This window comes from Saccopteryx leptura, chromosome 1 (genome assembly GCF_036850995.1).
Source record: "Saccopteryx leptura isolate mSacLep1 chromosome 1, mSacLep1_pri_phased_curated, whole genome shotgun sequence".
NCBI classification, from domain to species: Eukaryota; Metazoa; Chordata; class Mammalia; order Chiroptera; family Emballonuridae; genus Saccopteryx; species Saccopteryx leptura.
In genome coordinates this window covers 156,580,923-156,593,190 of record NC_089503.1, presented here as the reverse complement: position 1 = coordinate 156,593,190, position 12,268 = coordinate 156,580,923, and the positions used below count along the sequence as shown (strand labels likewise).

General features: G+C 43.7%; 1 protein-coding gene across 3 annotated transcripts in view; it reads left to right on the top strand.

Annotated features, from left to right (window-relative positions):
- GHR (growth hormone receptor) overlaps nt 1-12,268 on the top strand; it is a 229,765-nt gene that overhangs the window by 101,440 nt on the left and 116,057 nt on the right. For all 3 annotated transcript variants that reach the window (XM_066378349.1, XM_066378331.1, XM_066378341.1), the window contains exon 2: nt 7,557-7,637. In XM_066378349.1, the coding sequence (XP_066234446.1) occupies nt 7,557-7,637 (81 nt within the window). The remainder of the gene's footprint in view (nt 1-7,556; nt 7,638-12,268) is intronic.

Sequence of the window (12,268 nt, the reverse complement as noted above, 5' to 3'; positions counted from 1 at the left end):
CCAGTAACAACACTGTAGACCAGGGGTTGGGAAACTTTTTGGCTGAGAGAGCCATGAACGCCACATATTTTAAAATGTAATTCCCTGAGAGCCATACAACGACCTGTGTATGTTACACATTATCCAATAAAAATTTGGTGTTGTCCTGGAGGACAGCTGTGATTGGCTCCAGCCACCCACAACCATGAACATGAGTGGTAGGAAATGAATGGATTGTAATACATGAGAATGTTTTATATTTTTAACATTATTATTTTTATTAAAGATTTATCTGCGAGCCAGATGCAGCCATCAAAAGAGCCACATCTGGCCCGAGAGCCATAGGTTCCTGACTCCTGCTGTAGACTTTTCTGGTAGTAACTGAGCTAGTGATTGGGTATAATCAGCCTCTAGATTATTTCCCACATTGAAGGTTTCCTGTACACAGAAGCAAACATGGGTGGCATTCCTGCCTTATCTTAGGAGATACAGATGTTACATTATGATGAGCCTTTCTTTTCCCTGGACCTTCACGTGATGGAAGAAGGGAGTCTTTCGTACTTGACTGCGCAAGAATACATTTGCTGATCACTTTACACCTCCCTGGGCTTCCAGTTCATGATGTATAAATGAGGGCTCACTTTCAATCTACTCAATGGAAACACGACAAAACACAGTCTATATATAACAGCATCAGAAAGAGTCACAATAGCCAGCATGTATTAGATACAGGCAGAGGGTATGCCAAGTGCTTTGAGTAGGTTGTATCGTTTAATCCCCTCCTGATTTACTATGAAAAAATATAATACAATTATCATCCCCATATTAGAGATGAGTAAACTGAAGTTTGATAAAGGCAGGATTTGAACCTGGCTCTCTGTGACTCCAGAATAGATGCTCTTTACCCCTAAATGAAGATCAAGTATAGTACACGAGGTACAGGCTCATGTTAATTTTTAAAGACCTGGGAAAGTATCAGTGAATGATTATTAACTAAATGTGATCAGCTGGCAGTGGGACAGATGGCATCAAATGAAAGCAAGTGTCCAGGGTTCACTCAGAAGCACTGTCTCAGTGCATCAGTCTTGCATCAATGTCAGCAGATTGCTTAATCTTTGTACCTATTACCCACATGGAACCCAGATGGTATCGTTCACTTTCTGACATGATGCTGTGCTGGGTCTAGTTTGTACTGGCTTGTGAGTCCATATTCAATGACTTCAGTAAATCCACTGATTTGGTAAATCCAGGCTCCTGACTTGGTAGCTTAAAATCAGCCTTGGTAGAGGCATTTACACCACAGAAATTGGCAAGTGCTATGTATCATGGCCCTTTACTCCAGAGAAATAAGCTGTCTGTGACCAAAGAGAGATAGGATGTGAATTGTAACACTTCTGAAAATAAATAAAGTGTATTCTGGGTATTCTAAAAAAACCCTCCTACAAATATAACCATACCTAACTCTTGAGTGAATCTTCTGTTCCCATCATTCTGCATTTGGAATGACCTCTTAAAACAATAATAATAATTTTATGTCATTAGACATATAAAATTTTATTTTGTTTACTGTTATTTTTACAGAAGCAAGTATGCTCACTGTAACAGTTTAACATATTTATGAATGCAAGTACAAACATACAAACCATAAAATGTGCACATCAATGCTGTAAAATAGAAATATAAAAATTATGCAAGCCACATATGTGATTTAAAATATTATACTGCTCACATTTAAAAAAATAAAAACAGAAGCTATTAATTTTTAATAATATTTTAAATAACACAGTAATCCAAAATATGATTTTAACATACAGTCAACATTGACATTATTGAAATATTTTGCATGGTTTTTGTACCAAGCCTTTAAAATCCATGTATATTTTACACTTACAGTCCATAAAGTTAAATGCTAAATTTTCATCAGAAATACTTATTCTGTTTTTAGATTTCATAAAATCAACAGCTGAAAAGGCAGATTCATATAGCCAACCTGTTCCACATATACTTAATTGAATACTTCATTGAAATATTTAATTATAATTAAATAAAATTTAGTTGATTCAATTTCTCGGTCACATTAGCCACGTTTCAAGCGCCCAGTAACCACAAGTCACTAGTGGTAATCAAAGGTGTCAGCACAAGTACACACCACATGTGCTTTATTTGTTGTTGTTGTTTTAAAGGACACTCCCAAAGGCTTCCCCCCTCCCACTCATCCCTTCCACATTTAAAATGCCTTCTCATTTTGTATTCCCCACTGGGTGCTGAGAAGAGAAATCTCAGCAAAAGTAGTTATAGCAGTAACGTCTGTGAACTTTCTCTCCCCCACTTCTGGGAAGGAAATAAGTTGGCCTAAGGCAGTTTGGACCTGGCCAATTTTCAAATGACCACCGCCACAAAAATTGAGTCATGAACTCCAAATGCAAACTGTTCAAATAAAATGCCTGAGGCCAGTTTGAATGGGTCCTTTCAAATACCCTTTTGGATGAGCCTCATCCTTTTTTACTACTGAGTTTCCAGAAAAGCTTCCCCAGAGAGTCAGCGAGATCCACTTTTGCAATATTCCATTAGTAATCAACACACCAGCCTGAGAAAGTCAACATGTATTAGGTTATCTACCTGGAGTTTTGGTTTTGCAATTCTGCCTCTGTGGTGATTTCTTTTATTAGCTCTTGCTTTTTTGGTATCAGAATAACTAGATCAATAAAACAGAAGTTGGGAGAAGCTTTATTTCTGACCGATTTAGCCGCCGTGGTTGTATTTTGCCTTAAGCGACTAAGCCTGTGATTTTATTCCTCCCAGATATTGATACGCTCACATCGTATTTCTGGGGATGCTTTGAGCACTTTTCTTTTAAAGATTTAATACAAATTAGAGGGAAGAGGTAGTTTTGGGTGGTGGCTTGTTTCATCTGTGCCCAATTACCAACTGAAATGAGCACACTCTTCCCTATGTGGCTTAATATACTTTTTATATTACTTTTAATAAAGGAGACATGGGGTTGGGTGCTTTGTGAAATAGTCTAGTCTTCCCTTTAAATTTATCTGCTCCTCTCATCTCTGTGTAGCTCTCTCTGAAGGCCAGGAAGGACTTCTGTTTCCGTCTTTGGTCTTCTACCCTCACCTTCCCACTAGACATTCCTGACATTTCCACAAGTCTCATAATCACCTTAAACACCACGTAGCTGAGACAGTCATGTGACCTCCACCTTCTAAACAACTCAGATAGATCCCAGATTCCTGATTTCTGCCGGTAGCACCTTTCATTCGTACCTATGCTATGTACTCAGTCACTGTGATGGACGTGTCTCCCTTTATCGTCTGTAGCCATCTGGCTATCACCAAATCTTGTCGCTATTTCTTAGGGACCCTAAGTTACGAAGGTATGAGGGGCAGATTTCAGCTGAGAAAGTGCACTTCTGCACATGATACTCCTATACCAAAACCTCTAGTGAGTGTCTAATGCATATAAGTTGCAATCCACATTCATTCCCCTGTATTCATAATTCTGAACCTTGTTCTCTTGCTCACCAGCCTCCTGAGACTTCCACCCTGAACTAATTGGAACCCAGACCCGCTCTCATATTCACACTGTCTGAGCTTTTACCCATGACAGAAGTTCATTCATACCCTCTTACTTTCACTAGCCTATCACAATCTTACTTGTCATTTAGTTCTCATTTGAAGCCCCTCCATTCCGTGGCTGACTTTTCTCAACTCCAACCTTCCGTTTTCAGGTACATTCCTTCTCCCTGTCGTCTGTGCCTCCATGGCCTGATGCTCATGGCTTTTGTATTCTCCGCTGTGCCTTGCACAGTGCAAACAGGCACTCGTAGTTCAACAAACGCTTGCTAATTTGAAATTAAAGAGAATCAAACCAATTGTTTTTCTTTGCCTGGAGTTGGTTAGAACATGTTGGAAAAATATCATATTTAATCTCCATCACTTCTCATGTGTTTATGGACTATTTTATAGCCAAGAAATAAAAGTCATTCCATCGTGGGCCTAACTAAGGTGGAGGCCTACTCTGCTGGGCAATCTACAGAATTAAAACCCAGGCCAGCTGGATCACACTGCTTTTCAACTGGCTGTCTCTTGGGGGGTGGGGGTGGGGGAGCAGGCAAAGTGCCTCAGGCTCTGAGAATTGTGGGAATGGTGCCTTTCACTGTGCGACAGTGGAAGCATGTCCTTCCCCTGCAAATGCAAATCCTGCTATAAGGTTATAGCCAAAGAATGCATGAATAGCACTAGAAATGTAGAGAGGGATTTTCTCTAGAAACATATTGCAAACTTAAAAAAAAAAAAACCCAGTAGGCTAAGGGACAATTTGGTTCATTTCGGCCATGCCTGCTTCTCCTTGGATCGTTGTCCTGGGCAGAGGGATAGGGAGTCTTTCTCCTGCTTACATCCGCACATCACTGATAGATTATATTCAAGTCCCAAACTCTGTGTGACACTCTATTCTCTCCTAGGGCCATTTTATCTCACCTAGAACTTGATAAAGCAGGACCTTCTTGTCCAGAAGCTGCCACACGGAGTTCTGCAAAGCATTCAGATGTTCTGTGCAAATAGAACAGAATGTCCATGGGCCTGGGCTGCATAGTAGTTCTAGAGCAGTGGTTCTCAACCTTTCTAATGCCGTGACCCCGCAATACAGTTCCTCATGTTGTGGTGACCCCAAACCAAAAAATAATTTTGGTGGCTACTTCATAACTGTAATTTTGCTACAGTTATGATTCGGAATGTAAATACCTGATATGCATTATGTATTTTCCGATGGCTTTAGGCGACCCCGCCGGGGTCGCAACCCACAGGTTGAGAACCGCTGTTCTAGAGAGAGCTCGCTGGGGACCTGCAGCAGGCTGCTTTTAAAGTCGCCGCCCCCTGAGCCAGCAGCGGTGCGTGGAGGGAACAGGAGTCTAGGGAAGCAACCAGCTCCTAATTGAATCCAGCCCCATTTCCTGGTCCTCCTCTCTGCTCTCAGCCTGGGCTGGAGGGCTGGGCCCGGGTCCCCAGGCGATGCTCTCCGTGACTGTGAACTGGTCTCATCTCCTATTTGGGGGATTGACAGTTTTAAACACCTTTGTTTTTGCTATAGGAGGATGCAAACAGATCTCTGGTTAATTTAGTATTGGGGAACTCTGATCTACTTGTTTTTTTTGTGAAAGAGAATGTTTTCTATGGAGGTGTTTGGCTCAGAAGGAAGTTGTGGTCATCAGTTTGGGACTGGATCAAGGTTCATGTGTCCAATGCTTCAAAGGCTGAGATTCAAAATGTCCACGTTTGGAGTAAGGACGGGTTTATTGATGGAGAAGGCACCGGCTCGAGAAGACGGGGTTGGGGGCAAAGGAGATGACTTATAGTCTCTGCAGATCCATCTAAAGAGAGCCAGCATCTTTCACATCAAGGGAAGGGAGGCAGAGCAAGAGATGTGTGTCATCTAGACACCCACAGGGACCCAAGGAAGAGCACCCAAGAAATCTCTAAATTTGTTCTCCTGCTCCTTGACTCCTGCAGATCTGATCTGGTCCTCAGGCTACTGCAGATCTTTGCCAAAAGTTCAGACCTCAAGCAGAATTCCACTGACAATTAGCATATCTAGAGCATGAGTTGTTCAACTGAAGGCCAGGGGAGAAATACAGGCTAGAGTTAGGATAGAGAGATCAAGCCTTCCACTCTGTTACAAGTTCCTTATTTGGGAGAAGCGAAGTTCATACACAGGCAGCAGCTTTCAAAAGCTTGGGCACAGGAAGGGGTCCACTACTCTTCACCTGAAGCAAAATTCCTGTGTGCCTGGCATCTGCCAAGTCTCTGACTGGTTTGGAGAGGCGACTTGCCACCAGCAGAGCGTGCAGCCTGGGAGCTGGGGATCTGCTACAACCTGACAGCAAGAGATTGCGTGCCGGGGAGGCTTCCTTACCTGCCGCTGAGTGTTTGAGGGTTGATTGACGGAACTAACTCATATAGAGAACAGCTCCTCAATGCTTTCCTACTTAAAAAAAATACTTCAAAAGAAAAATTTAAAGGAACTCTCCAGTTACCTACAGGATGGCATTGTCAGTTTATAATATACTTGTTTTTAGCTTTTTAATGTATTTCTGCGGGAGCCTTCCAGCTATTCACCTAGGAGTAGAGAGATGTTCAGCAGTTCCTATTGGCAGAGGAGCTAAGGATGATGCAAAGTCAGTAGGCAGAGCCTTCCTGGTTAGTAATTTACAACACAGATGTTCTAAATCTCACAGCTGCAGGTGGAACGGGTTCATCTGCATGGTCGCCCTCGGTCATATCAAGAACTCTGTGAAGCTGTGTGTACTCAGACACGGGAAGGGATTCAGTTTATGTAAAGATGTGCTGTCTTCAAATTCTTTCAGAACACAAAATCATATGGGACAACAACAACAAAATGATGGGTTATCCACTGTCTAGAAACAAAAGTATAGAACATGAGACATTTTATACCTCTTCAGAATTATGCAGCTACTACTGGGGACCACCACATTCCATTACCCACGTAAACAAACATTGTTGTTCATTACTTCAAGCCTCATGAGAGGCAGTGAGAAGGGCTATCTCATTATTGTCAAGAATGGATAATAACACAAACGAGGCCAGTGGAGGCCCTGGTGGAGCTCTCGCCAGGGATGCCTCCGTGACTTGTAAGTAAGTGTAGTTTTATGGAAATATTGGCATCAGTTGTCAGATGTTGCAACAGCTCTCCAAAGTGCAGTCTGCAGAGTTCTTTTTAAATCAGCCCAGACTCGCCCTTCGGTGATCTTGGAAGTGGACACCTGGTTTATTTATTCCAAAAAAGATGATCTCCTCCAGGCTAAGGTGTAGGGCTGGCTGAGGCTTGCCGATCTGCTCCCCCATCATCAAACTAGAGGGGTCAAAGTGTGGCCACACCTGGGATTCCACATGGCCAGAGGCAGGAACTGACTTTTCCGTGAGCCTGAGGTGTTCACATTCCACCTAAAAGGACTTAAAACCCCAGAGGACACCAGGTGTCCTTGGGAGGCCACGGAGGCAGCGTGAGGCTTTGTTTTCTTGCATCTTTTCTTCTCCTTCCCGCTGCCTTTCTGTTACACTTCAGGATGGGTCATTAGCACGGACTGTTAATTGAGCTCCTTTGTTGACTGTGAAACACACTGGAGAAGTTTTACTATTACAGTAGGTGGTTTTATTTCCCCTTTTACGGCCTGTCTGGCTCGAGGCCCCGTGCTTGGTGATGCTGCTGACAAGTTTTTCTATTTCCAGATCCAATTAAAGCCAGCCACCCTGGCCTGGTTATTGGAGCAGGGCATGGGGGTCATTTGCCGTGGAGGGCCAGGATGTGGAAATCTGTAGTGTCCCATGTTTATTTCCTGAGGCCAGCACCCACGGGGAAGTAAAATGTATTACAAGCTGCCATTGGTTCCCATGAAAAGTCGGACAATGTGAGACTCAGACTGGGATTTCTTGCAGAATCGACATGTATGTCAGGTCTTACAGTGTAGCCAGTCTTGGAAAGACCATTTTGTGATAACGGTCTGCTTTTAGTTGGCTTCATCTTATGCTTGCTGTTTCTGTGTGTGATTGCAGGTCCAACCGGTATGGATCTCTGGAAGTTGCTGTTGACCTTGGCAGTGGCTGGCTCGACTGATGCTTTTTCTGGGAGTGAAGGTGAGTTCTGCTTTCCTGTTCCCGCCTGTGGTGTTTTGAAATAACACCAAACTTTATTTGTTAATTCTGAGTTCTTTGGATGACTCAATCAAAATATGTACGGTTTAAGTAGCAGCCAATAGGGAACTTTCCTTTAACGTCATAAACCTGGAGGACTTTTCTGCGGATGTTTTACAGGAACACGGTAGTCGGCTTTGGCATCTGGTGATTTTACATCAAAAATAACGTTCTGAATCACGCCAAGGGCTGGGAAAGATCCTGAAATTACCCTGAAGGGTCATTCTCCTTTCGATCACTCAGCTCATCTGTGACCAAGGATATCAGAGTTTATTTCCAGAGCTCAGAATTAAAGCCTCTTAATCATATTCTCAGAGAGTGGAAATTGCAGGTTTCAAATAAATTTCCCTTCTTACTCTTCTGGGTGATTACCGTTTGGCTACATTTGAAGGCAGAGACACCTGAAACGGTGACTAGTGTACTCGGAAGTCCCGAGCTCTGTTGGCCATCTCTGTAGTTCTTCCCTGGTGTATGCCCTCTCTCCAGTGGAAAAGCCTCAGTCTGTTCAGACATGTGTCTCCCAGTGGACATAACTGAGACCAGAAAGGATAATGAAAGGAAGTGAGAGGAAGGATTTTTCAGTTCAAAAAGAAAACTGTGCTCATAAAGGAAGTGGGGGACTTTTCAAAAGATTGTCTTGAGTGTTTGACTGTCCCTCTGGCCTGGGCTTCGGCAGAGGGGAGCAGCAATCCCCTCCTTCTCCGGGGCTCCCATTCCACCTGTGGCTCCTGCTGGTGCTGCCTTCAGATGCCCTCCTGACCTTTGAGCCCCAGATAAACCCCCAGAGGTGGACCGCGGAGGCTGACTAGGGTGACTGAGAAAACAGGAAACATAAAAGGTGTTCTTTTATCTCGTAGAGCAGTTTGAAAATATTTATAGAAAAGAAGTCATAATTGTTTGATATATTTTTGGGTCTCTCTGGTGTTACAATGTCAACATTGTGCAAGTCAGACCGGAGAGAATGGCAGGCTCCGTCTCGGCCGCTTTCCCCACGGCCAGTTTTAGGCCCCAGTCTGAGCCAGGGAGCTGCAGCTGGGTCCTCTGCCGCTCCGGACCACGGCGGTGCCACTCCCGACTTCCCTCGTTCAGGTGACTCCCACATCGCTGGGCATGGCTTGTGGAATTTTAAAAACCTGGGAAATGAGAAGTATGGCAAAGGAAAGTCCTTAAAGATGCATCTTTCAAAATGTTATCCCCGGCTGAAAGGCGGAGGAGCTTAAGTTCCTTTTGAGACCCAGAGAGTCTGCAAAGAGCATCTATTTCAGCTGCTTTGACATTTTCCCTTTGACATAAACCTTTAGCTTTGTAAGCAAAGTGTTGAAAATACCACCACGTGCTGGCTTTGTGTTTGCCTTTGGTTTTGCTTTCTGGCAGTTTTTTTTGTTTGTTTGTTTGCTTGGTGTCTCTGTTTGGGAGGGGCAGAGCATAAGAAAATGCCAAAGTTGTGTGCCTCGCCCCCAGAGTGAAACAACCTCTGTTTCTGTATGTTTGGCCCCTTCTAGCCCCCAGTACCCTCCTCCCACAATCCAGTGTATAGATCACGTGCCATGGAGAGGCACTCCTGAAACCTGTATGATCCTATGGCCCAATGTCACCCCATTAAATTTAATTCCTAAATTATAAAAAGAAAAAAAGCAAATGATTTATGGTAAACACGAATCAGGCAGTTTACCAGTACTCACATGTAGTAAATAATTTAGCAAGGGGACACATTTCTTCCTCCTCCTTGTCTTCTCTTAGTGGCCTAACCAAAATTCCTTCAAAGCGTGTGGCTACTCCAGGATCCTACCTTACAATGGCCTGGGGGGCGTTAGGTCTGGGGCCTGGTGCTTCTGTGGGAAGGGGCAGGGGAGCACATTTGAACATGAGGAGCGTGCTGTGCTGTCCTGGCCACTTCACTGACCGGTTTAGCCAAAGTGGTCACATGACACGGTGCGGATGAAATGTCAGGTAACATTCATGGGCTATGTTTTGTTTTGTTTTTTTTCCCTGCTAGGCCCACATGGTGCCAGATCATTTTATTTTTGTTTTCTCTCCCATTGTATAAGGTAGACTAAAAACACAAGTGAGGATTTAAAAAAGAAAAAGAAAGAAACAGGACTGTATTTCACTAACCATTCAGGTGAGCTCAGTTCAGTTTGGTCAGTAAAAGACATAGCTGTGCTGAGTAAAGGATCTGGGAGGTGTCCCCTGGAGAAAAGTTGCCCATGAGCAGGTCAAAGGTGACGGATGGGGGTGCCTAGGGAAGATTGGCATGTCAGGTGTCGAGCAGGGATTTTCTTGCCTGGGCAGATGAGCAATTAGAAATATACTGGCTCTGAGAGACTTTCTTTTATTAAGTCTAATTACCCTGTGGGAAATTTAATGAGAACAAATAGCGAACAGAGCCACCATTGTATTAGCTAACATGTTGCAATAGATGCTCCCTCGTTGTCTTTCATCCTTAGTGTTAGTCTCTACGTCTGCTCCTGCAGGCACGTTACATGGTCTCGGGGGAGATTTCTTATTCCAGAGTCCCGAGTGACCAACAGTGCCTCATTTCCAGAGTGGTTCACAGGATCAGTCGGTCGACTGGCTGCGTCAAAGCTGCTACTTCTGGGGTGATAAGTTTAATGAGACATGTCTTTAAAGATTTGATGGACATAAATATTCTCCCAAGGAGTGCCTGTGATGGGTGAGCTCCTATCTCTGCTCTGTAGGTCAGTCCACAACTGAGCATCCTCGGACCTCAGCAGCCTACGGTGGGGTGGGGGCAGGTCTGCCCTGAAAAAGGTCATCTAGCTGGGACGTTGAGGAATGTCTAGAAATTAATGTACATGTATAGCTTTAAGGTCTGAAGGGTGTGACGAATACTAATGGTCAAGATGCTCAGAAAAAGAATAAATCAAGGCAGAGTGGACTAGTCATTCAATGAATTCAATGGACAGAGTTTTCTATTTCCAGAGATGGAATTGAGGGCTATGAGGAATACAGTGATTCTCCCCTCAAGGAACTTGCCATGGGTCAAGAGAGCAGGATATACATAAAGAATTATGGTAGGAAGCAGTGTCTTTTAACTATGGAAATTGTAGTTATAGGAGCCCAACTGCACCCTGTAAGAGGGAAGAGAGGAGGGTCACTTCCAGTTCTCGTGAATGAGAACCTCAGTCTTCCTGGGTGGAGACTTTGAAGTCGGAGTAGAGCAGGAGGCAAGCCCAGGAATAGCTGATGTGGTAAAGGAATCCTGAGAACGGAAGTGCATAGGTGTCAATGTGAGGTGTGCATGGAGTCCATGCAGTCACTGGGTTTCTGCCACGGACAGGGTGCTGTACCAGGCGGTGCGTGCTTCCCTTTCACACGTTTCGTATCCGACAGGTGTTTTTTCAGCACCTACTTTGTAAAGAGGCACAGGATTAATTTGGTCAGAGTGTACAGTCCATGAGCACTGTATGTGTAACTATTCCCTTTGCAAGTAAACTTAGGTCAATAGATGTGAGTTAAATTATAGAAGGCCTACAGATGGTAAAAGCTTCATGGAGAAGGCAGGTCTTGCTGAGCCTTGAAGCACAGCTAGTGTTTGGAGAGGAGAGACGAGGGAGAAAGTATACACTGTGTCCTGCAAGTTACAGTTCCTCTCAAAGTTGCGGGCCAGGCCAAAGTGCTAAGCTTGTGATAGAACATTATTTGTGTATGTGTGGGCGTGTGTGTATAATATTTATATACAGCACATATAATATTTAGATGTAATATATATTATATGCATATGTATCTATATATACCTTATATATAAATATTATATTAAATATGTAATATATATATATGTTAGTCATGGTTTGCAAGGAAAGCACATCATTAGTATCTTAGCACTCTAAAAGTTAAAAGGTTCTATATTGTTCTATACCTTTCAAGATAAGAAACTTATACTAAGAGTGAGGCCATGCCCTTGAGGAACCAGGATCCCCAAAATAATGTTCTCTGTATGTCTTTGAACATTTTTCATGAACCTATGCAAACTGACACGGTACTTATATGAAAGAAAAAGAAACCTCTGTTCTCATTGCTAAGAAATCGGAAATAGTGGCTCAATAGAAGGAACATTTATTTTTCTAAACAAACCCTACCCCATCCCAGTTGAAGTTCCATGGAGCCCTGAGAGGTTGCCAAGGCACATAGGTGGATTTCACGCAAGGGTTAGTGTCACCATCACAGTGGGTAAACGGTTAAGTGTGTGCCTGTTAAATGTTTCCGAGGAGGAACAAATCATCCACAGCGTTCCGTCTGCACTGGAGCTGACAGGAAAAGCCATGGAGCTCTAGATTGCTGCTGTATTCACTGTCACTACGAGGCAAGAAGAAATCTTAGCGTGTCCTCTACTGCCATAGCCTGAGTCCGTGTATGCCAGCAGCCCTACGCCACCAGGTCCTCTCTCAATGTCCCAGATGGCCTTGACATTAGAGTTGAGCCAACCACAGCAGGCCAGGTTAGGGAACCTCTGGTCTTGTCTGTGTGGAAGGTGCCGATGGAAGATATGAGCCCAGACCTTTGGAGATAATGGCACGGAAGGGTCTTTCAGCAAACGTTATGGGTTTAAGAGG